Source organism: Vicugna pacos, chromosome 23 (assembly GCF_048564905.1).
Source record: "Vicugna pacos chromosome 23, VicPac4, whole genome shotgun sequence".
Taxonomy (NCBI): Eukaryota; Metazoa; Chordata; class Mammalia; order Artiodactyla; family Camelidae; genus Vicugna; species Vicugna pacos.
This window is the reverse complement of record NC_133009.1, coordinates 25231446-25255568: the sequence shown is the minus strand read 5'-3', so window position 1 is coordinate 25255568 and position 24123 is coordinate 25231446. Positions and strand designations below refer to the sequence as shown.

Genomic DNA, 24123 nt, shown 5'->3' with positions numbered 1-24123 from the left:
TGCTCATCAGAAGCTAAACCTGATGTATTCGAATATAGTCTGGAATCTATTGTCCAGCTTGTCAAAACTAAGTTTTCCAGCCACAGAACCATGAGTCCCCATTGGAAATACAATCATAATATTGCAGATATTACCATACAAAAGCTGGTGTGCTTCAGAGTGCCAGAAATGACTTTCCAGAGAAACCTGACACTCCTGAAAAAAGAAAAAGATTTCTTATACCGTATCTTAAGAAACTCCCCTTGAAATCGCGGTGATGATGAAATTTATTAGTCTTCACTTTTATTTTCATACCAGCTTTATTATCAACTTTACAACAAAAAAACCGTAGACTATAAAAACAACTATTTTCAAAATACCAATTTTCAGAGTATAAACATAAATTTTTATATAGTGAAAATGCTTTCGTGTCATATCACATTCTTTTTTTTTAACTTTAATGTTTTTAGTACATACTTTTTGCTTTATCATGAGAGTGACTTCCTTCCCTGTCATAGCAATATTGTTCTCCTCGAATTATGAATCAAAGTTTATTCAACTCTTCTCTGCTTGTTGCACATATGAGTAGTTTTTGCTAAAAATGATAAGATATACTTTTGCACTTTGGGGTATGTGCTTAGATAAATTCTCCAGACCATAATTACTGGGTCAAACAGTATAAATACTCCGCTAGGTCCTATGTGTCATTGCCAAAAGATTGTATGTGCCTTAAGGCATTTGAAGGTACCTATTCTCCACAGCTTGTTTCAAGTATTATTGGATAGAATAATTTCTAGTATTTGATGCCCTTAGGGTAGTAATACAGTCTGTCATAATTGCTTTGATTTGTATTTCTTTCATTAGAGATAATGCTCAATATTTTTAATGAATAGGTTGTGTGCTTCATGTCTAAGCTCTCTGTGTTCCTTAACTGCTTGTCTAAAGGAGTCTGGTTAATCAGCCTCATAGACTTGTATCAGCTTTGTACATTTTGATATGAAATAGTTCCCTGATAATTCCCATATTTAAAAAAAAAGGAACTTCATATATTTTTTCCACATTAGTTGAGTATCTAATTCGCAAATATTGAAATTTGATATAAAGAATCTTGATTTAAATAATCTGCTGCTTATTGTCTCATTAAACTTATTTAACTTACACATCTTCCTGTTGCTTCTCACATATGACTGTGTACTTTATTAAAGTATTTCATAAGGTCTTATAAATTATGTGCCTTATCCTCCATGAAGATAAAATTAATGAAATTAATTTCACATTCTACTTACCTGACCTGTAGTTGTTTCTAGATCTAAACAGTTGTACAGTTTTTTCAGGTTGTGTTTATGGATGCTGTCAACTCTTCCTAATTGCAGTCATAATGGAAAGGACGCTATCACACATAATGTTAAAAGAATTTGTCTTTTATGTTGTATGCTGGGTTTTTTTTTTCCTATTTATTGGAATTTTGGTGTGTCTGGATTTTTTTTTTAGAAAGAAACTGAACATTTTTTCTGCTATCGCCTCTTTGTATATGCTTTCATTTTTCCAGTCCTTAACCAAGATAGACTATTATCTTTCAAAATCTGAGCCTCAAGCGAAGCTCCTTCTCATTGTCCTTTCTCTGTCATCTTTGATCTTTTTTTTTTTTCAGTAAAAATTGGTCTTGTCCACATGTATGTTTTTCCATGATGTGGACAGATAATGATGGTTATGAAATGAGCACCAAATAAACACAATTGAACTGAGAAACATCAGAAATTTTGGATTATTGTTATTTTGCTTTTAATTGTTTATCTTCCAACCATCAAATCTCTTCCTGCTCTTGTATTTCTTACTTAATTCATGGCTGCTTTATTCCGCCAGGCCCCTCAGTTAAAATCCTCAGAACCCTCTCGGATTTCATCCTTCCCTCACTCCCAAAATGAATTTTGTCATCACATACTATAGATTGTACCTCTGTAGGTTTTCCTTTTTCTGTTTCCTCATGTTCAGCTCAGTTCTCTGTTGTCTCTCTCCTGGGCATTTTAACAGCTTCCTAAACTGTGTTGTTGCTGATCTCTTCTCTACATTTAATCTTACCCAAGGCTTCTGTCCAGCCTTATTTTAAACCACTGCTCTGTTTAAAAGCAACATACAAGCATTTGTGCTGAGAAAGACAGTACAAGGCCCAGTCTTTATCCTCAAGGACTTTAAATATAGCGAAGGAGACGGACCTACACACCATGAACTATAATATAAAGTAGAATGTGATAACCGTCACTGTAGGATATAAACAGAGTTCACGGGAACACAGAGGAAGAGCAGATGAGTAACGCAGACAGGAGGTTATACTCCTTCAGTCTACAAATGATGCGTTGAGCATTTAAGTGCCGGGTACATTTAAGTGCTAGATATGCAATACTGAGCAGATCAGACATGGGTCATTCTTTATTTGGATTGATGGTCTAATGGCAGAGACAATTAACTGGTAAGCACAGAATAATTACAAAATGACAAGTTGCATTAAATTGTAGGCAAAGGTCAGAGTACTATGAAAGAGTAACAGAAGGAGCCCAGATTTTGTGTGGAAGTTGTAAAACAGATAAAAGGGAACTTAGGGAGAGAAAATAGAGAAGAGCATTCTAGAGAAGTGTCCGTATCTTTTACTCTGCTGAGGAAATAGAAACCAGTGATCATGAGCTCTTCCCCCGCCACTACCACACTCGTAATGTTACCGTCTGAACCCCAGCCAGCTCCGTACGTCCCTGTTGCAGTGGAGAGGTGTCTTTTTTCTTGTCCAAGACTTCGCCATTCCTTCCTGTGCTGGATTTAGCATAAATGTGCTTTCTCAGTACCTTCCTCCTTCAGTAAAGCTTTCTCTTCTGTACCATCCACAGCTCCTCTCTACTGACTCCTTTCCCTCAGCCTTTATCCTCGTCTAAAGAGCTTGTTTGGTTTTTTTTTCCCAAGATCCTGTTTTCAGTTCTTTTGGATATATACCCAGAAGTGGAATTGCCGGATCATATAGTAGTCCTCTTTTTACTTTATTGAGGAACCTTCATACTGTTTACCACAGCAGCAACACCATTTTACAGTCATACCGGCAGTGCACAAGAGGTCCAGTTTCTTCACATTCTCACCAACACTTGTCATTTTCATTTTTTTCGACACTGGCCCCTCCTGGCAGATAGGAGGTGGTATCTCACGGTGGTTTTGATTTCCCTGATGATTAGTGAGGCTGAGCATCTTATCATATGCTTATTGGCTAATTGTATATATTCCTTGGAGAAATATCTATTCAAGTCCTTTGTCCATTTTTTAATCAGACAGTTTTTGTTGTTGTTGAGTCATAGGAGCTTTTTATATGTTCTGGATATAAACCCTTGTCTGATGCATGGTTTGCAGATATTTTCCTCATTCCATAGGCTGCCCCCTCTAGGTGGCCTTTTAACAGCCCAGGACTGACTGTTGTTTCACAGCCTCAGCTTAAACTTGACTCTGGTAAGGACACCATCCCCTGTTTTCACCCTGATTCTTACTGATTCCTAATTGTGGGCTTAACTCTTGACCATTTTCTTTTCCCATGTGCTCTGAGCTGTGTTCACTGATAACCCTGATTTCCGTTTCTATGATCTCTTCTTCTCTCCTATGTGTTAGTTAAGTGATGATATTAAGACACAGGTATATATTTGGTAGAAGACCAGAAAAAGATCTCTTCAGTAATCTTAAATGTAAAAATATGAAGCAGAGGTTAAAATCAGTAGGTTTTTGTGTTAAAATTTTCAAATGTGAAAATACTCCTTCTAGAGTAGCATTGGCAGCAGGTAGCATGTTTTGAATCGATTCATTTGGTGAGTGTGTGGGATGACAGTTGTAGTTGTCCTAAGATACAGAATATGGCCCAAGGTCTTACATCTCCTGTTGGCCTGCTAATCAAAGTAGTAACAGTGGCTTTATTGGAAAGTGTCACATGATTCCTTTTGACTGAACCAATGAATTTCACACTGAGTAAAATAGAGCTGATATAAGTGGTTGAATGTCCTGATTGGCCAAACATAATGTAGAGTTCCTTTCCTAGCAAATAATGAAAGATCGGTGGATGAATGTTGGTCATGAAGAAGAAGAACTAAAGCCATACGCTGAGCCTGAACCAGATTTCAATGACACAAAAAGAATAGGTGAGTATTTAAATATTATGAGAGGCGCTGTCCCTAGGCTAAAAGTCAGTCCTTCAGTCCAAATAGGGAGCAATTTTTATTTGAAAAATACTTGCATTATCTTTAATTTCCCAGATATACATTACACTTACAAAATTCAAGTTCCTTATTTTGTTCTCATATAGTATCTTCTAATTCAGTTGTTGTCAACAATGATATAAAAATTAAAATAATGTAGACAAACCTCATTCTTTTCTTTCAGCAATCCCTAACAGGAGGAATAACTGAATTTAAGTATCAGCACTGATCAGACTATAAATACCAGCAAAACACAGCATGTGTCTTAACCAGAAATGTAGAGGCATGTGTGCTGAGTGAGAAGAGAGACACTCCACCTCCCGCTTTGTTCCCCACCCTCTCAGCGGGGTCCCTCCTCCCCTGCCCAGTCAGCGCTCTCCTTCCAACCTGTGCTCTTTGCTTGCTTCTCTTTTCGTCCCCAAAGCCATCAGAAACTCACAGCTGAGTCATCTCAGCTGTGCTTCTCTCTGGCTTGAGGACAGAGTGGCGAAGGAGGAGCGTTCTAGGGTGTTAGGAATCTGATCAGAAGAACTCTGGAATGCAGGCCTTCCAAAGAAGGATCAACCTGCCTTCAGATCAGAAAGCGGAACTTGTTAAGAGAGAAGAGAAACCACTCCATGAGTGACTGAGGGTGTGTTGTGCATTTCATGTGTGTCACGGACAGACAGAGCCTGTGTCTACCTGGACAGAGGAGCTCAGCTCAAGAATGTGCAAGGCAGTGGGGTAGGCCCATGAATGTATTAACTCATGATACAGGTAATTTCTGCATGGAAAACTGTGGATGGGTATACAGTGTCTGTGAATATACAGTGTATATTAATAATCCAGAAGTTTTTGTAATTAAAATTACACTTTAAAATTTCAGAATTTAGTTTTCATACTGAATGTTGACAGACTTGCCTATTTTTGTTGCTTTGTTTACTAAAATCCATTTTCAGAAAATTTGCATTTTTTTGTTTTTTATTTCTAGACATCATGATCACCATGGGTTTTGCACGAGATGAGATAAATGACGCCTTAATAAATCAGAAATATGATGAAGTCATGGCTACTTACATTCTTCTAGGTAGAAAACCACCTGAAGTAAGTTTTCACCTTTTCAGATTATTGTGAAGTAATTATTGAGCTAAGTGACAGCTAATTATAGATATAATATCAGTAAATACATTCTATATGATATCAAAAATAATATAAAGACCCAAACATTTTTATTTATTAGAATTCAAAATTCGAGATACTAAGAATTAAAAAAAAATTTTATTATTATTATTTTTTAATGGAGGTACTAGGGATTGAACCCAGGATCTCATGTGTGCTAAGCTCATGTTCTACCACTGAACTACATCGTCCCCTTCCACAAGATGCTGAGTTATGAACCGATCTTATTTCCAAATAGCAAAAAAGGTTCTGTTATGAAAGAACAGACCTCGTGCCTTGCTTAGCTCTAAGAGGCGTCATTCACAGTCAGGTCTTTGAGAATGGCATCCCCCAGACTTGAGCGTCCAAATGCAACAGCCCTGCCAAAGGTAGTATGGTTATTCTAGTTGTACGGAAAAGATAGTAACTGTGAAACAAAAGGAAGTGACAGCATTTAAAACAAAATATGGGAACCCAGGAAAAGGTTGTTTGCTGATATTCTGCCTTATAGAGTGTCAAGTGTTTTGATACTTTTAGTTGGGAATTCTCAAAGCCATGTGCAGTCTGTAATAGGAGAGAGTCAGGAAGTCACTGTATGCCAGTGGTGATTGAACAATGAAAAGCAAATGATCCTTTAGGACAGCAGATATAAAGGTAGAAATTGAGAGTTAAGAACATCCCAGAGCATTGACAGTTGGTTGAAAATTAGACTTCTGTGGGAGGCATTTGATAGAATCGGCTGAAATTATTTATAATTAGATAGTAACTATTAGTGAAGCAGTACACTCAGCTGACATTTACTGAAACTACTCTGTACCAGAAACTATGCTAAGTACTGTGAGTAGAAAGATTAGAAGGTCTGTAGTCTCAAGGAGCCCTCACTCTGGAGGGGAGAGAAGCCATCCACAGTGTGGTCTAGGCTCTGATTAAGGGGATGTACAGGACACTCTGGGACATAGAAGAGGACAGGCGCCCACAGCAGGCCAAGACATTTAACAGGTAGAATTAACAGTATTTGATAACCTGTTGGAAATGAGGCATAAGAGACTCAAATTTCTAGCATAGGTGGCTGGTTTTGTAAGATGTATTTGCCAAGGTAGGAAAAGAGTGAATATCAGGGGGAAGATAGGAGGTTTGTTCAGTTTGGGGTGGTTGAATTTGAGACTCCTGTTGGATGGAGCCATTGAGTAGACATTTGAATATAAGATCTGGAGCTGAAGGGGAACAGCTGAATAGTATTAATAGATTTGAGAGTCGTCATCAGAGGGGTGCACAGTAATGTGCCAGGAACATAGGGACTTTCATTGTATTTATTCATCTAGTCCTCAAAACAACCCTGCCAGGTAGGTACTGTTATTATAGTGGGGAGAGGATCTTCAGTAGAGACACTAAGAGCTGGGAAAGTGGTGTCAAAAGATGCCAAGCCAAGAGAATTTTAAGAAGTGAGAAATAGTACAAATGGTTATTTCTAAAGTCTTCAAACTGTTTCTACTTTGATTTCAGATTTCATTCCTAAGATCTTTAGTTTTCCTGTTAATTTAAATACAAAGGAAGCACTAATTTAGCAGGCACATAACTTAGCCCATGCATGAATTAAAATGAAGTTTGGATTGTATTTTAAACTAACGAGACTACTGTAAGTAGGAAGAGCCTGAACTTCGGAGCCAGGTTCGCTGGGTGTAAATCCCTACCCCGGCACAGCCACTCCCCAGCTCTGTGACTTAACTTAATTATGATGCAGTTATATGTACTTAAGTTATGCAATTTACTTATTCTCTCTTTGCCTCAGTGTCCTGTTCTATAAAATGAGGGTGATAATAGTAGGTACCTCTCAAGGTCATTGAGAGGATTTAAATGAATTAATACGTCTCCAGTCTTCAGAACAGTTGCAGGCACATTACTCGGTGCCCTGCGTTACCTCTTATCTGTTAAAATGCTCATCATCAGTATGACTCCGCTCTTTGTCGTTAGCGGCTTTACACACAGATTCCATTCCCCGTTGGAATGCCAGTGATTCAGTCCGAAGATTGCTGGCCGCAAACAACTGTTGTGTGACAGAGAGGGATAGGGTACCAGTCCCCAGTTTACCACGCTTAGTTCTAAGTTGATGCAAGTTCTTGAGCAGAGCCAAGAAATCAAATTTTGTTCTGTAAATGTGGTGGAGAAAGCAAATCAAAACAAAAAAATGTGTGTGTTTGTGTGTGTATAAAGTTAAAATTTTAGATTTTCTCCTGAGTTTGAATCCCAGCTGGGCCTGAGTTTGAATCCCAAAGATGTCTCTTGAATCTCTTAGCTGCAGTTTTTTCCGTCTATAAGGTGCAGGTTAGTAGATCACAGGTTTGGTGTCATGGTTAAAGAGAGTAACATAAATAAAGAGTTTAGCATGCATAGCACCTAGTATATAATAATAACCATCTAATAATTGGTAGTTGTTACTTGGTGTTTTGACTAAGGACCCAAAGCCATTTGTACAAGGGAAAAGAAGATGGCACCTACTTGTGGAAGGATGTTCTATCCAGCTCTCTCCCCTCCTGTTTGCCAACTTGCAGTTCTGTCTCCAAACTTTTTTTTTAAGTTCTGATTACTCCTTATATGACTTGGAATAAATTAGATAGTCAAGAGTGCATATTGTTTCTATGAACTTTTTTGGTTTTAAACCAAAAGTTTTAAAAGTTTGGTGGTCTGTCTTCTTATAGTTTGAAGGTGGTGAATCATTGTCCAGTGGAAGCCTGTGTCAGCGGTCCCGGCCCAGCAGTGACTTGAACAACAGCACTCTGCAGTCCCCTGCTCACCTGAAGGTCCAGCGAAGCATCTCAGCCAATCAGAAGCAGCGGCGCTTTAGTGATCATGGTGGGGGAAACGTCCAAATAAGTGGAAAGACAGACTGGGTCTACCCAAACTTGCATTTCTTTTAAGCATTGTACATTCACATCTTTATGTTCTTGTGTCACTGCCAGTTATCACAGATTTATATTCCTGAATAATAACTATAATCCTATTTTTAGGGGCTGACCTAATTTTTCTAATCAGTTCAATCTTACTTCAGAGTATAAAATATGCAAATAAAGATATTTCGAATACAGTTTTTGTTGGTGAGAAGAAAATATGCCAGTTGTTTTTCATCTACTAATGTTTGTTTTCACATTACAGCTGGTCCGTCCATTCCCCCTGCCGTATCATACACCAAAAGGCCTCAGGCCAACAGCGTGGAGAGTGAGCAGAAAGAGGAGTGGGACAAAGATGTGGTGCGTAAACTCGGGAGCACGACAGTTGGATCAAAAAGTGAAATGACCGCAAGCCCCCTGGTGGGGCCGGAAAGGAAGAAGTCTTCAACTATTCCAAGTGTGAGTCAACGTTCAGCTGTAGTGCAATATGCTGTAGTTATCTGTTGTCAGAATTTTTTTTAAGTCTTTTAAGCTTTATCTTTTCAGTTTCAAAATTTTAAAGTGAATCATGCATTTAAAGAACATGCAAAAAAAAAAATGGGGGGCCAAGCTTCTCATAAATGCAATTTAAGAACAGAAAATATGAATTCTTAAAGTAACATTTAACCTTATCACCAAATGATATGTTAAACATTCCTGCCTCATTTGTCATGTTTGTAATATTTACCTAATATTACATTATATTAGTGCATTTAATTTTGTTTACAAGTAAACTTGAGTGAAGGCAGACTACAGTAATAATTTATAAAGTTAGCTCACATTATTCACTTAGAACAGCTAACTCTAGAAATGACACAACGGGAGCTAGAAGACAGATAGAGACATCCCCCTTAAGGCAGCAGAAAAGAGTAAAGGGAAAATAGAAAACCAAGATACACAAAGGGAGACACAGAATTGGTGACATTTAGGGAATAGTAGTTTAGAAAGGAAAAGGGGCAAAATGAAGGGAAGGAAATATTTGAAGAAATAATAACAGTAAAAAAGAAGATGGAAAACTTCATATTAAAAGGACTCAAAAGGGCAAACAGAAGCCAGAAGGAAAACCTACTTCTGGGCTCATTAAAGTGGGTATATGGACACCAAAGACAAAGAGAGAAAATGGAGCCTTTAGGTTCCAGAATGAGGCGGCAGATAAGCCTAAAAGGAACAAGATTCAGACTGACATCAGATTTCTCAGCAGTAATATGAATGCAGGAGGATAAATGGATAAAAATATATATTTTTAGTATATCAAAAGAAAAGCCCGTTGAACACAGAATTTTATTTCCAACCAAGTTGTCATTGAAATGTCAAGGTGTGATAAACATATTCTTCTGAATCGAGTGTCTGAGTCATGGTACAGTGACCCGTTTGAAAACACTGTCCTGCTTGAGGACGTGTTCTCATAGGAAGAGACATATATCTAGAATTTTGCTGTGAGGTATATGGAAGTTGAAAACAATCAACTAACTTAGTAAAGTATGTATGTGGTAACATATACCAAAAAAAGAAAAAAGTAATGAAAATTTAGAACCAAAATTCTGGACAATATCCAGGAAGTGAGGATTGGGACAGAAATTAAAGGACAAAGTGTATGCCTTGGAAGGGAAGATAGAGATTTAATAAATCAGTACGGTCGGCCCGTGCTTTCGATCTGCAGCTAGTCGAATCTGTGGGCACGGGACCCGCAGACACTGAGGGCCAACTGTACTCGGTCATTTTATATAAGAGACTTGAGCGTCCACAGAAGCAGGCGGTCCTGCAACCAACGCCCAGTGGATCCCAAGGGACCGCTGTAGTGGTAGGCAAACATGAGTTCAGGACGTGATGGTGTTTAGTGTGGCGGTGTCTCTCGTGCACAGCACCCCTCAAGCTTCCTGAACCACTCCTGGCCTTCTCCCCATCACCAGCTTACAAAGATGTGAATAAAACCCAGCTTTTCTGTTGCTTCCAAACAACTGCTGGCTGCTGCTGTAGGACAATAAACTGAAAAACAGTGAGGGCCTTGCTGGGCTTTGCCCTTCATTCCTGCAGGAGAGAGGTGGGAGATGGAGCTTGTTAATATTAGATTCGGATAAATTAAAATTCTACCATGGATTCTTTCAGAGTTATTTGCAGCTTAAATTCATTTGTTTGACTTTCCACAACTGCAGCTAGAATTTTTTTTTTTTCCTTCTTAAAGAACAATGTGTATCCTGGGGGTAGCATGGCAAGAAGGAATACATATGTCTGTGAGAGGACCACAGATCGATACACAGCATTGCAGAATGGAAAAGACAGCAGGTAAACGTCAGAGTGCCTTAGTCGTGGCTTCGCGTTAGTGCTCTCGGTAAAACTCCTGTAGCTGAGTGGGTCAAGAGGAGAGGAAGCACAAAATGGCTAGCTCGATTGCAGCAACCATTCTTACTAAGGCATCTCTGTGCCAGAAGGGAACGACAGGAAAATATTTAGAGGAAACAGGAGGTAAGTCTCTGAGTAAAATCTGATAGTAACTAATTCCCTCTAGCAAAAGCCTGTTGTACTGCCCTAATCTGATCTTCATAATTTGAATCTGACTTATATATACCTGCTGCTTCCTTTTTACCTTCTTCCTTCCCACCACCCCCCGCAATTCAGGTCATCGTTGTATCTAAATAATGAGGGCTTTTCCATGGAAGGTGGTGATAAATTCACCCTGTACATTTTAACAAGAATGTTGGTTTGTCAGCCACTAATAATGCCACTAATGTTGATTTAAGTGTTTCAGTCATAAAAGGTATCAGTCAATTCAGACTTTGAAAAACCGAGGTCTTAAATTTTAATAAACTGCAGTTTTTCTTCTGTTTTACATTTCCACGATCTTCTCAACTGCTTCATGTCAAGCCTCACGGAGATGTCGGCAAGTAGCATATCTTCTGCAGGCCCTGCCGTGATTTCTGCTGTCCCGTCAGCGCGGCCCCGCCACCAGAAGTCCATGTCTGCTTCTGGTCACCCTATTAAAGTTACACTGCCCACCATTAAAGACAGCGCCGAAGCTTACAGGCCCGGGTAACGTGCTGGCTGCATTTCATTTTGTTTGTTGCTAAGAGTTTAAAAAAAAATACAGCACTATATAAAAACACATGATAGCCATCACATTACGAGTTGTTTTTAAAAGATTCAGTGTCTGCGGCAGAAGTAAAGCTGAATTATTACATAAGCTCACTGCATCCCCCAGCTGTTTTCGGGAACGTTGCTTATAACTTAAATCATCTTCTGGGGGAATTTTCTTTGTGGATTCTCCGTTAAATCCATCTGTAAAGTGAAGGGTTGTTGCTTAATTTATTATTTAGGTAACTGAGGTTTTATGATTTAAAAACAAACCAAAAAACCCCCCACGAGACTGGAGGTGGAGACCTGGGTCATCTTCCTGGCTCCGGCATCACTTAGTCTTAATGAAACTGGACTTTTAGTTTTCCTACCAGTGACACGGATGGTCTCGAAGAGCCCTTTCTGGTATAAAGTTAAATGACTATTTTTCTGGTATTTCTGTATGTTAAGACTTCTCAAATTCAGGAACATGTTTGATAGTTAGATTTGTTGATTATAGGGGTGTTATATAGCATTCACTGTCACTGAAGCCTAGATAAAGGCTTTTTGGTAAACAATAAAATTCATATTCCACATTACTGAATGGCTTAAGAAAATAGTAAAAAGGAAAAAATTGTATGCAGGGCCCCTTGCCAGGCATTGCTGATACTGAAGAGTATTAGCTTTGTATCCCCGTTTCAGGGATTTCTTAATCTCTAGTAATTACATTTTTATAGAGGCATCTAGTTTGAACCTGAAATTGTAAGCACCACATCTCTGCAAGCACCACATCTCTACTGCCCCGACAGAACACGGCCGACTAAAAGTAGCCGTAGCAGTTCATTTCCTTCTGGATTTTAGCCAGAGGGAGAGCTTTCTCTGTCCTGATTCTGAAGAGCACGTCTCCACGTGTCCCAACAGCACAACCCAGCGCGTGCCGGCTGCGTCCCCGTCCGCGCACAGCATCAGCGCCGCCACCCCGGACCGCACGCGCTTCCCGCGGGGCAGCTCCAGCCGCAGCACCTTCCACGGCGAGCAGCTCCGGGAGCGCCGCAGCGCCGCCTACAACGGGCCGCCCGCCTCCCCTTCCCACGAGCCGGGCGCCTTTGCGCACGCCCGGAGGGGCACGTCCACCGGCATAATCAGCAAAATAACGTCCAAGTTCGTTCGCAGGTCAGTACCAGTGTACTGCGGCGTTCCGTTTCCTCTAGGAATTATGACGGATATTTGTTTTTTGTTTTTGTTGTTTTCTTTAATCTGTGCAGTGATTTTCCAGAATGGTTTTATGAGATTTCAGTAGAGCTGCTCTTTTACAAAAGATTGAAGGAAAAAAAATCAAGGAAGACGTAAAGCCTTTTCCCTTAAGAGACGGGGGGAAAAAAATGAGCAAAATGAGAATCTAAAAATTCTATAAAAATAGGGCGGAAAAAACAAAACCTGACATCAAAAATGTGTGTTTTAACAAAGAGTATCCCCTGCTTGAAAGCCTGGAGTTAGAAAGAGGAATTGAATATGACTTTCCATTTCTCCTTCGGATAACATTTCTTAAGAATACTTTAAATTGCTCACTAATGATAGTTTACCTTTTATTCTTCCTTGTAAAAAGCCTATTACTGGAGTCACAGAGATTCTGTAATTTAACATCCCAAAATCTTAACATCAAAATATGGTAACCACAAAAGGAATACAAGTATAGTAATGTAATACAGTACAACAGTGAAATTGTACTCTTTTTGAGGACCTACTGTGTGCGGGGCCCTCTACCAGGAGCTCTTGATACAGCGGTGAGATGGCACAGCCCCCTTCTGGCAACAGCTTATTGTCTTGCAGCATTCCACATAGTTAGCATTTTCCTCACTTGGCTTCTGGTTTTCCTCCTCCCTCTCAGGCTGCCCACCCCTTCTCAGGCTCCTCTGCTGGTTCTTTTAGGTCCCCTTGCCCTTCCTCTGACCTCTAAATATCAGACGGCCCCAAGACACATTCTCTTCTCTGGTTATCCTCACTCTTGGTGACCTCATTCAGGCCCATGACATTAAATTCCATCTTACATTAATGACCCCGATATGCATCTTTAGCCCGCGTCTCTCCTCTGGAGGACAGGTCATGTATCCAGTTGTCTGCCCAGCCTCTCCACTTGGATGTGTTACAATAGACTCAAACAAAACCTTCCAAAATTCAGCTCCCAGCTCTCTTTTCCGAACCTGTCCCTCCTCATTCTTCGTCATTTTCAGTAGCAGCAGCACCATCCTTCTGGTTGTTGGAACTGGGAGCCTTGATTATCCGTGAGCCCTGCTTTCTTCTTACCGCACATCAGTTCCCCCAGTGGGTGTGCTGGCTCCACCTTGACGTTATTTCCAGGATTTAACTGCTTCCAGCTTTCCTACCGCTGCTTTCCCAGCCTGAACGACCTGCATCTTCCAGCCCCCTCGCAGGTCTCCTTGCTTCTGCCCTTGTCCTGTTCTGTCCCAATGATGTAAGTCCTCAGCTTGCTTTTCATCTTCCTCAGAGGACACCTCAAAACCATCACGGTGACCCCATGGTCTGGCCACCCCTTCCTGCTCTGACGTCGTCTTCTCCGACCCTCCCTCTTGCTTGTTCCCCACCAGCCACACAGGCCCTCCTGTCCTCGGGCTCACTGCGCACACCTGGTGAGGGTTTTCTATGCTCGTCCTGCCTGGAACCCTCCTCCCCTGAGACCTGCACGCTGGCTTCTCCACCTCCTCCAGGTCTCTGCTCAAGCGTCACTCCCTCAGCGAGGCCTTCCTCATCCCCCTGTTGAAAATCACAGCCTGTTCCTCCCAACACTCCCTTTTCCTGCTTTATTTTTCTCCTTAGCACTTAATACCACCTGAAATAATGTATTCGCTTTATTTGTTCATCGTCTCTCTCTCCCAAGGGGAAGGTGCGCTCCGCTCCGTGAGAGCAGGGGGTTGTCGTTGGCTTGTCTGCTCGCTTTGTCTTGTGTTGACTCTTCTGCCGAACCGTGAGTGCCACGTCTGACATGTAGTATGGCATCCAGTAAACATTCATCGATTGGGTGGATGAATAGTGTGGAAGACAATTTAAAAAGTAGACAAGGTCATAGTACATTCTGATCAGTGCCATGAAGGAAGCAGGTCCTGAAACAGAGAAGAAGCTGAGGGAGAAGAGTGTTTAGAGGCAGCCTCTGAGGGGAGCTAGCATGGAAGCTTCTAAAGTTCCACCGGGCCCTTATTAAATTTTGAGCAGTGTCATTTAGTAAAGGGCTTTTTTGGGCAGAGGGAAAAGAAGGGAGGGGAGAGGTTGTTTGCTATTCTTTCTCAGAAATTAGGTAGGGTTTTTTAACGCTTTGATTTTTAACATATTTTAATTAATTCTGGATTTGATTAGAGAAGAGAAGCAATTCTCAGTTCTGCTCTGAGGTCATCTGTCACCATGTGAACAGCTTTGGCTCTGCAGATCTGTCTGTGTTCATGGTAGCCCTTTGTGGCTTGAAGAGGGGCCATCGGATACACCCCAGAGGACTTCATGCAGGAGGACAAGCCGGCATTGGTTTCAGTACCAGGAAGGAACCTGCTGAGTTCCTTAGCAGCTGGCAGGCTGCAATGCAGCTGAACTTTCTGCACATGCAGCGTGTTGAACTTGGGGAGGCTTGGAGGCTTGGAGATACCCCAGAGAACCTCTCAGTGCCTTATTAGCTAATCTTCTCAGCTCAGCTCTCAGATTATCATCCTTCCCACTTGCCTCGTCTTAAGTCCATCGTGGGCTCAAGGCCAGCCTTTCCCTCTGTTCCCTTTGCCCTCCTCACTTCACTCTACCTGAAGCCTGAAGAGATGGGGCCGCACTCTGACCGCCCGCTGTGGGGCCCACACCCAACTGGGGTGTGTGCCGGGCAGGCCTGGCCCTGAGCGCACCTCGGGGGCCAGGACACCTCGCAGGCTCTGGGACTAACAAAGTCATTGTACCACTAAAGGCTTAAAAAGATGGAAAATGGGATTTTTAGAGGGAAAAGTAAAGGAATTTGGGTTAGTAAGCCTTAAGAAAAAGATGGAGAATAGTTCTATTATTCATGGATTTGAAAACCATTATCACAGAGAAGCCAGTGAGTAGTTCTGCTTGGGCCGTCAGAAAGCTGGATGCCCAAATGACCACGTGAGAGAGTTGCTTTCTGGTCTTAGGAAAGAACTTTGTAATCAGGAAGGTGATTTACACTAGAGTCATCTATCAAGGGAGGGTGTAGATGTGCTATTTCAAACGTCTTTTAAATAGCATTTAGAATGATTTGCTTTGGATCTGTTCTGTATATCTACCATATGAACTGGAGATCATATCAAACCTCATGATTTTTTAACCATATTTCTTATATAGGGAATAACCTGATTCGTTCAGCTGAGTATGTGTAATATATTTGGCTTGTTTTTAAGTTTTGAGCAGTGGAGAGCCATGCTGCACTGCAGCCAGCTGTGTATTCCACATCCCCCCTGTGGCTACTTGGAGCTGACTTACTAGACTGTGAAATCATTGCCAAATAGCAGAAATTCTTGCAGGCAGTTTCCTAGTGGCATCCAGGAAGGCAGGAACAGGGTATGGGAAAGGATGTGGCGAATCAGTTGCTTTCAATAGTTACAGCAGGGGAAGTAGGGTCCAAGGGGTGTTTCATTCATGACGCTGACAGTTCGGCTGTGGTCTGCTAGCAGTGATTCAAAGGCAAAGTATAAATAGTACAGAAAAGTCCAGTGAGACATGTCCCTTCCTGTTAAAGGAATCAACATCATTATCTTTCTTACCCAGTTGATGGGCTGCCCTTCAGCATGTATCAGTTCATCCACATGTAACTTGAAATAAGCATTTCCCTTTGAGCCTGCTCAAAAAATGTTTTATTTATTTCAGTGTGCTATAATAAAAATAGGTTTGTATAGATGGCATTGAATTTCTATTATACTTCCCAATGAAAATGTCAGTTATTAAAAACAGAAATTTAAGAAACCCCATTTGAATGTGAAAATACACCTTATTATCCTTTTTAATTCAGATAGGAAAATGTTTTTTACACAATATGTTTGTCAAAAGGAAGCCCTGTGGTTAAAGACCTTGAAAAGCATGTATTTTTAACCACCAGTTGTTTTATTAATGTGGGAGGTGAGGACGGTGGCACTGATTTTTTTTCCTGTTGCACTCATTTTACGTAAATAATATGTTTCTGGACTAGTTAAAACATTAAGAAAATGTTAACTTAAGGGTTCAAGTTGATGATTTTTCCTAGCTGTTTAATAGTGTTTTGCTATCACAAGCCATCTCTTAACATATTTAAACTGGTTTGTATCTTGATACTCCTATGTAGATACTTAATTACCTTTGAAAATGACAAATAATGAAAATTTTGGTAGACTTAAAAATATTAATAACATTCAACAAAAGAACAATTAGTAGAGTTTTCCTGATTTTATTTCACAGGTGGATATCCAGGTAAGATCAATGTTTCTGTTTAAGGTTGAATTCATGTTTCTAGACTCACCTGCTTGGAAAGGCTTTGGTTTGCTGTAATATTTTTTTTTTATCATGTGCATGACTCATTAGCATAACTTCTGAAGTAAGTTACTTGTATATTAAAAAATCAGTATTTTTGGAAATACTTATGTATGTGTTGAGCTTTATTTCTAACTACAAGGTTAATTTATATTTTTCTAAATTGAGCGACTACTAGAATTATGTTTAATAACCAATAAGAAGTTGATTCTTGCTGTTGATAATTATTAAATAGTTTTAACTTTAGATTGAACTAAACTAAATCAAAAGATAAATTATGACTTTAAAAATGTGGCTGGGAATTGGAAGATCCCATTAAAAAAGAAATCCTAAACTCTCACCTAGCATCTCCTCTATGGCAATACCCAGTAGACGCTCAATAAATGATAGTTAAGTGTTGGTTATGGTGAAAAACAGTAAGAAATAGTATTAGACTGACAAGTAACAGAAATCTGTCATGCTAGAAGTTTGCTCAACAAGTTAATTTTAAAATCATTTTAGATGTAGGTTTTCTTGATATATTTTTCACTTTTATCATTAAATCTCAACCTTCACTTTGTTTTGAGGGATCCAAGTGAAGGCGAAGCCAGTGGCAGAGCCGACACCCCAAGGTGAGGAGCCACTATCAATACTTGGCTGCTAGGTCCCTGTGTATGAAGACGGCCTCTTGAAATTCTTACAGCACTTAATAAACATGCCTAGAACTAATAACTAGATAGTATGTGTATTCAACATTTTTATATTGGTATGGGTTTTCCTAATGTTGCCGAGCATTTATTAAGTTTAAGTTAATCAACTTTTGTGTTTTCTAAACATTATTTTGAATTGTGTGCTTTATAGCCTTTCTGTCCTACAAAACATATCTTAGCAGAAGAATTAGTAGATTAAAATATACTGATCCTTTTCTCACTAAAATGATGTAAATAAAATTAGACTTAGTCGAATAACCCAGAACATGGAGGAATCCAAAGATACAGGAAGATCTGATATTAGTAATGTATCTTAGGTGGCTCTTCAGTGGCCGACCACATTTTAAAACTCACCCCACCATATTTTATGGGTTTTTTGACATTTAAGGCTGGCTGTGTACTCATTTTAGCAGTGGGTCTCCAACTTGAGCACAGTCAGAACCAGGTGATTGATAAAACAGGTGGCTGGGCCCCTCACCCCAGGGTTTGTGATCGGGGGGGGGGGGTGGGTGGCGCTGATGCCTCTGGTCTGGGAGCCACATTAATGACATGTTAGTGCTTGTGTTCGTATTTGTAAATGGGAAATTTAAGAATTGAAGGCATTCAGTTATCTTGAATGTACATCAGCATTAAGAGTCCAATATAAATCTCAGAACCTTGACAAGCAGTTCCTCAGTAAGGCAGAGGCCTGCCTTCATTTCAGACATTAAATTTGACCAGCTGAACACAAGCCTCCATGTATTTTCTCCTTTTTAAAATTATTTGAAGTGTAAAACACAGGACGCTGGGGAAAAACTTTATTGAGCATTCCTGTGTAGTCTTTTGTACAGACCGTGCCAGGTATGTGTGTAGTCGTAACAGCCGAAATATTTTCTTTATTGAATGAGGCATCTGAGTCACCATAGTAGGGAGCCAAAGAGAGGCAGGACAGATATTTTAACTCTTCTGCCTGTTAAATAAACGTGTAGGACTTTGTTTTAGCCCCTCCCTCACCTGGGCATCACTCTTGAGCCCCCTTCTTGCATCTCATCCTATCTTTCCACTCGATTTTCCTCTGAGACATTTAATAGTGTGTAATGTCCCAAGTGGCTGATGGTGTGATTAATCTGCATGCACTTTATCTTTTCAGTGTGACTAAATGTCCCTTTTGTTTGGTCATTGTTTTGTTTTCTTTTTTTGCTTTTGAACAAACTTACTGAGTACCTACTGTCTGTAAGGTACAGGCTGGTCATTTAATCCTCATAACAGCCAAGTGAAGAGTATCGGTTTTACAGATGAAGGAGCAGTGAGGAGCATCGGTGGGACCGAATCAGTTAGTGAGGGTCTGTCACTTCAGAGAGATGCTTGGGCTTGATGGGGAACAGCACGGGCTTCGAGCCAGACCGTGTGGGTCTGAGCTGTGTTGTACCACCTACCGAGCTGTGTAACTTTAAGGAGGTTACTCCAACGCTCGTGCCCCTGTTTCCTCCTTCTGACTGCCTCCCGGGGTTGTTGTGAGGGGCAGATGAGGGAGTGATACAGGTCAGGCACCTAGACCCGCTCCTGGTACCTAGTAAGAATCCATCAATGTTACTGCTGTCAGCATTTCCAGGCTCTTCTACAGTTAGTGTTCGCAGTGGTGATGCCTCTGAGAGACGTGTAGAAAAATATCTTGGTATGTGCCTGTTGTCTTAAGGTTACTGGGCTTCCTTGGTGGAATGAAAGAAAAACTAGACTTGGAATGAAACACCTAATTTCTGGTCTTCACTTTTCAACTCATTAGCTCGATTACCTCAGAGAAGCAATTTAAATTCCCTAGTCAACAATTCTGTTTTTCAATGAGTGTTCCATCAAGGGGTCTTTGGGTGCCTTCCTACCCTAGCAGCTAATTCCATAGCCCCCACGGTCCGTGTGGTCCTGGTGAATGACTGGTCAGATTTGCACGCCCAGAGGCCTGTGATGCTGTGGCCCAGATTCAGGGACCTGAAAGAGAACAGTAGAGGAGACACTGAGATAAAGCGTCTCCATACTTATTTAATAGTCTTTGGAAATTTATTTTCTCTACTTACTCCTTTCCTGATTTTCTAAGCTTGCATGGTTGGCAGAAATTAATCAGCTCAGATATCTAGGAATGAGAAGGAAAACATGCATAAATGTATACATAAAAATTTATATATACATATAACTGTAAACATGAATATACATTATATGATAATATTGATATAAAATACATAGAATACAAATGTATCATTTCTTCAAATCACATATAAGTGAGATAGATTAACAAGTTAAAATTGCAGCATCTGTGTTTGGATAATTACTCAACAAATTTAATGATAGGGCCTTCTGAATCATAAATAATTTATGAATTTTACCTTTCTTTGATTATTTGAAGTAGGTTTTCTGGTTCTGTATTATTTATGGCAGACCTACAATAAGGAAAATCCAATAAGCTTGACTCACTTAACAAATAAGTGTTAATCACCTACTATTTGCCCAACACAGTTCTAGATGCACAAGACATATCTGAACAAAACAGAACTCCTTGTCCTCCTGGAATTTACAATCTAGTGGTGGAGACAGATAATAAATAATAAACATAAGTAAATGAATTAAATAGTACAAAAGAATATGAGCACTATAGAAGGGGAAATAGAGCAAGGTAAGGAGGTTGGCCCTGCCAAGGTAGGAGTTGGGGGTGCAGTAGGGTGGTAAGGGTAGACCACAAGGAGAAAGTGAGCAGAAATTTGAAAGCAGTCATGCAGCTATCTCAGGGAAAAGCATTCATGGCAGAGGGAACAGCCTCTGTTAAAGCTTTAAAGCAAAAACACCCTGTATGTTCAAAGAATAGTCTGGAAGTCAATGTGCCTTGATGGGAGTAAGCAAGGAGGGAAATAATAGGAGGTAAGAGTTGGAGTGTCTGTCATGTGGAGTCTTGTAGACTGTTTTAAGGATGTCTTTAGGAAAATGCTGAAATCATTAGAAGAACTGAGGTCTGCACCCCTATGTGTGGTATGACCTGGCAGCTTTACTCCGTTGTAGCACAGTGTTCTTCCTCAACATTATCAGGTGTAAATAATCTGTAGCCCTTACTGTTATCCCTATCCCCAGTCCTCCTCCTACCCAAAAAGAGTAGAGAAAAGGAAATTTTTCTTTATATTTCAAAAATGTGCATTGATAAGCAGAATGCTAGTAGTCTTCATTTTGTATAAATATACAGAAATTGGAAGATCTGCGTTTGCAAACTTAAAGTGAGTATGGAGAAAAAAAGTATTTAGTTCTTCACTTTCAGAACCAAATTTAATTCCCACAAACAAGCACATTTAATATGCTATTTTAAATCAAAGATATTAATAACAGTCAAAACAGATCGTGTCCTGGGGCCTGATTTTTGTAACAGCAAGATGATGTAAATCCTTGTCTCTATTTGAGGGTAGTCTGCAAATTGGGTAGTTTTATTAGCACTGAACTATGACCACTTAGATTTTACATGTGTTTTGATTTCTTTGCTGAATGGAATTTTTGTTTCCATTTTTCCCCCTTGCCCTCTTCTTCCAGAAGTACAACAGGGGAACCAAAAGAAAGAGACAAGGAGGAAGGTAAAGATTCCAAGCCCCGTTCTTTGCGGTTCACATGGAGTATGAAGACCACTAGTTCAATGGACCCCAATGACATGATGAGAGAAATCCGGAAAGTGTTAGATGCAAATAACTGTGATTATGAACAGAAAGAGAGGTTTCTGCTTTTCTGTGTCCATGGAGATGCCAGGCAGGATAGCCTCGTGCAGTGGGAGATGGAAGTCTGCAAGTTGCCACGGCTGTCACTCAATGGGGTCCGCTTCAAGCGAATATCCGGGACATCTATTGCCTTTAAGAACATTGCATCTAAAATAGCAAATGAGCTTAAGCTGTAAAGAAACTCAAATTTGCAGGATCAGGGAAGATACATCCATACATGAGGTACAATTTTTGAATGTACTGGTAATGCCTAATGTGATTGGCCTGTGAATCTCCCCATGTAGAAATTGGCCCTTATTGCAATAAGGTTATACATAGTTATGAACTGTAAAATTAAAGTCAGTATGAACTATAATAAATATCTGTAGCTAAAGAAGTAGGTTCACATGTACAGGTAAGTATATTGTGTATTTCTGTTCATTTTATGTTTATAGAGTTGTATAATAAAACAGATGATTGCTTAAAAACTTGTATAGTTGTCTAGATTTCTGCACGTAAATGTACGTTTGATGCTTTGAGTTGAAAATGTTTTTCTGTTATTTACATTCTGGTGGGTTTTTAAAATTCTTACCTCCATCATGCAATTTTGAAAATTGTGTCCAGAATTACAAGTGCGCAGAAATAGTCTTTACAATTGTAGCATGGACTTTTAAAGTTTATTTTTAAACCATATTTAAATTTAAACCAGAAGCTGATAAATAGATCAGCTTTATTATCCACAGAATTATTCCTGCTTATCTCTGCGCTCATCCTTGTTATCAGACAAGGTTTAGTTGAGAAGATACAAAGTGTTTACAGTGTTGGCACTTAGAGTTTTTAAAATAAAGTACATGAAAATAATAATAGCTTTGCCTTGAGCTACCTAAGAAGTACTGGGGAAGAAGTTAAACCTCCATCAGATTTCTTTCGAATGTTGAAGTATTTTCTGGCCCACTGCTAATTGTAGCAGCAAAATGAAAAAGAATCAAACCTTCGTCTGCTATTATAACGTAAACTGTCACTTAGGTTTGCTGCCTTCCAAATCCCACGGCGTTAATTGCGGAAATACAGTAACACTGGGACTGTTTCATAGCACAGACTCACCTTGACAGTGTTGGTCAATGCATCAGCTAGGAAGTAATGCCTCCTCAGGAATCAGCTGGCACTGGGAATGTTTGCCTCGTGTTCCTCCGGCCTCTTCATCCCCCCCGACCCAGTAATACCTGTAAGTGCTTAGGAGACTTCTGAGCAGAACATACTATTTATAGCAGTGTATTATTGATTTGCGCTTACGTGGTCATTCAGTTTGTTTCCCTGTAACCTGTTTGTTTTTAATATTTTGCCAGATTTCTTGTATTTATTCCACATCGTTAATGCCAACAATGTGCAGCGTTGTAATCGGGCATTTGCCCACTTTCCTTTCCTAATTAGTGATGTATGTGATGTAAAAACCACTAGTAAAGGTACGTTTTCCTCCTTGTTATTTTATACTGAATTAGCCTTGGAGGTTGACTGTGCAATGTTATTTAATGTTGTAATTGCTGTAATATCAACATATGGGCCCCATCTGCACACTCCTGAGAAATAGAAAGTGTATTCAAACTTTATCAGTTTCCAGAGAAATAAAGCTGTGATGAATACTGTAATTCTAGCCTACAGTGGAAAGCTCTAAGTGGAGGTGACGTGCCATCCCACGGTGGCTTCCAGACTAGGGTGATCTGTGCTGTACTGTGACGTAGCTTTCTTCTGTAACAGTTCTGTTCTAAAATGAAGTGTATTTTTGCCTTAGCAAAGGATGGTGTTTGGGGAAGGAAAAAAAAAAAACAACTATGTAGCCCCTTTTTAACCTAGTGTTCATTCAAAAAAAACATCGATGCAAATCTTTATTCACTTTCACTGGTGCACACTGAAATTTTACTTGAACAGTTCTCATAATAAAGCACTTGTCTTTTGCTCTTTATCAGAATGTGAATTACCTGTTTTCTAGTGCCGAAGTATTCTGTATGAGGTGTTTATTTTGTGTGTTCTAAAGCTAGTTCACGGGGTATGAAGTTACATAGACTTTGAAGATGTCATTATGACAAGAAAAATTTAACCTTTTTTATTGGAATTCCTATCAGTTGAAACACTTTTTAAAAAATAGCTGTGGCCTTCCCAAGGTAGAAGCTGACGTTTTTTGTCATTTTCTCACTCTGGTTAACTCTTCTGTGTTTGTGGCAAGGAATTTTACTTCAATATTTTTTATGAGCTAAAAATGAAACCTTGATACTCACTTTAGATTTTCCCACTTTATATGACAACATAACTTTTTTTTGAAGATTCAGAGAAATTTTACACTGTTTGCATAAATAAATACCAGTTTATGTTCACTGGCTATTGTGATAGGATTTCCTTCATTTCTGTTTAAGTATTATTTGATATAACACCCCTAATATTAGATTATTTTGTAGAGACTGGGGCACAGTACTTAATTTGATCAATAAAATTTTGATAAATAATAAGATGAAACATACTCCAGAATCTTGACCCAATAATATTTTCTAAGATAGGATTTGATTTAAAACCCAAAAGACTTTATTGCGGAATGATTTTCACCAGTGGTATCATTTCACAGTGTAGGCAACAAAAATAACATTTGATGACTGAGACACCAATTTAGTGTAAATAAGTGGTTCCATCAGCATGTGCAGATTAATCAAGATAATCTGCCTTCATTTAAAAAACATCTATTGAGATACTTACTGTGTCTTAAGACATGTACAGGAATTGTGAAAGAGGGTTCCTGCTTCAAGATTTTGGTCCATTTGGGAAGACAAAATGTAAACACACATAAAACCCAAAAACCCGCACCCAGATGAAAGCGAAAGTGCTCAAACAAGCACCAACAGGAGCTGCTGTAGGAGTTCAGAGAAGGGTGAGTTCTGTATGAACA

At 39.6% G+C, this 24123-nt stretch overlaps 1 protein-coding gene across 3 annotated transcripts in view; it reads left to right on the top strand.

The window, feature by feature from the left end:
• The window catches only part of MARK1 (microtubule affinity regulating kinase 1), a 97809-nt gene extending 74658 nt beyond the window's left edge, over nt 1–23151 (top strand). For 2 of the 3 annotated variants that reach the window (XM_072948720.1, XM_072948721.1), the window contains exons 10-18: nt 4037–4136; nt 5164–5276; nt 8027–8180; nt 8481–8674; nt 10437–10537; nt 11117–11281; nt 12224–12475; nt 17374–17418; nt 21034–23151. In XM_072948720.1, coding sequence (XP_072804821.1) covers nt 4037–4136; nt 5164–5276; nt 8027–8180; nt 8481–8674; nt 10437–10537; nt 11117–11281; nt 12224–12475; nt 17374–17418; nt 21034–21388 — 1479 coding nt within the window. In that variant the 3' untranslated portion in view covers nt 21389–23151. The remainder of the gene's footprint in view (nt 1–4036; nt 4137–5163; nt 5277–8026; nt 8181–8480; nt 8675–10436; nt 10538–11116; nt 11282–12223; nt 12476–17373; nt 17419–21033) is intronic. The other variant, XM_072948722.1, reaches the window with a different exon arrangement.
• The last annotated feature ends 972 nt before the right edge of the window (nt 23152–24123 follow it).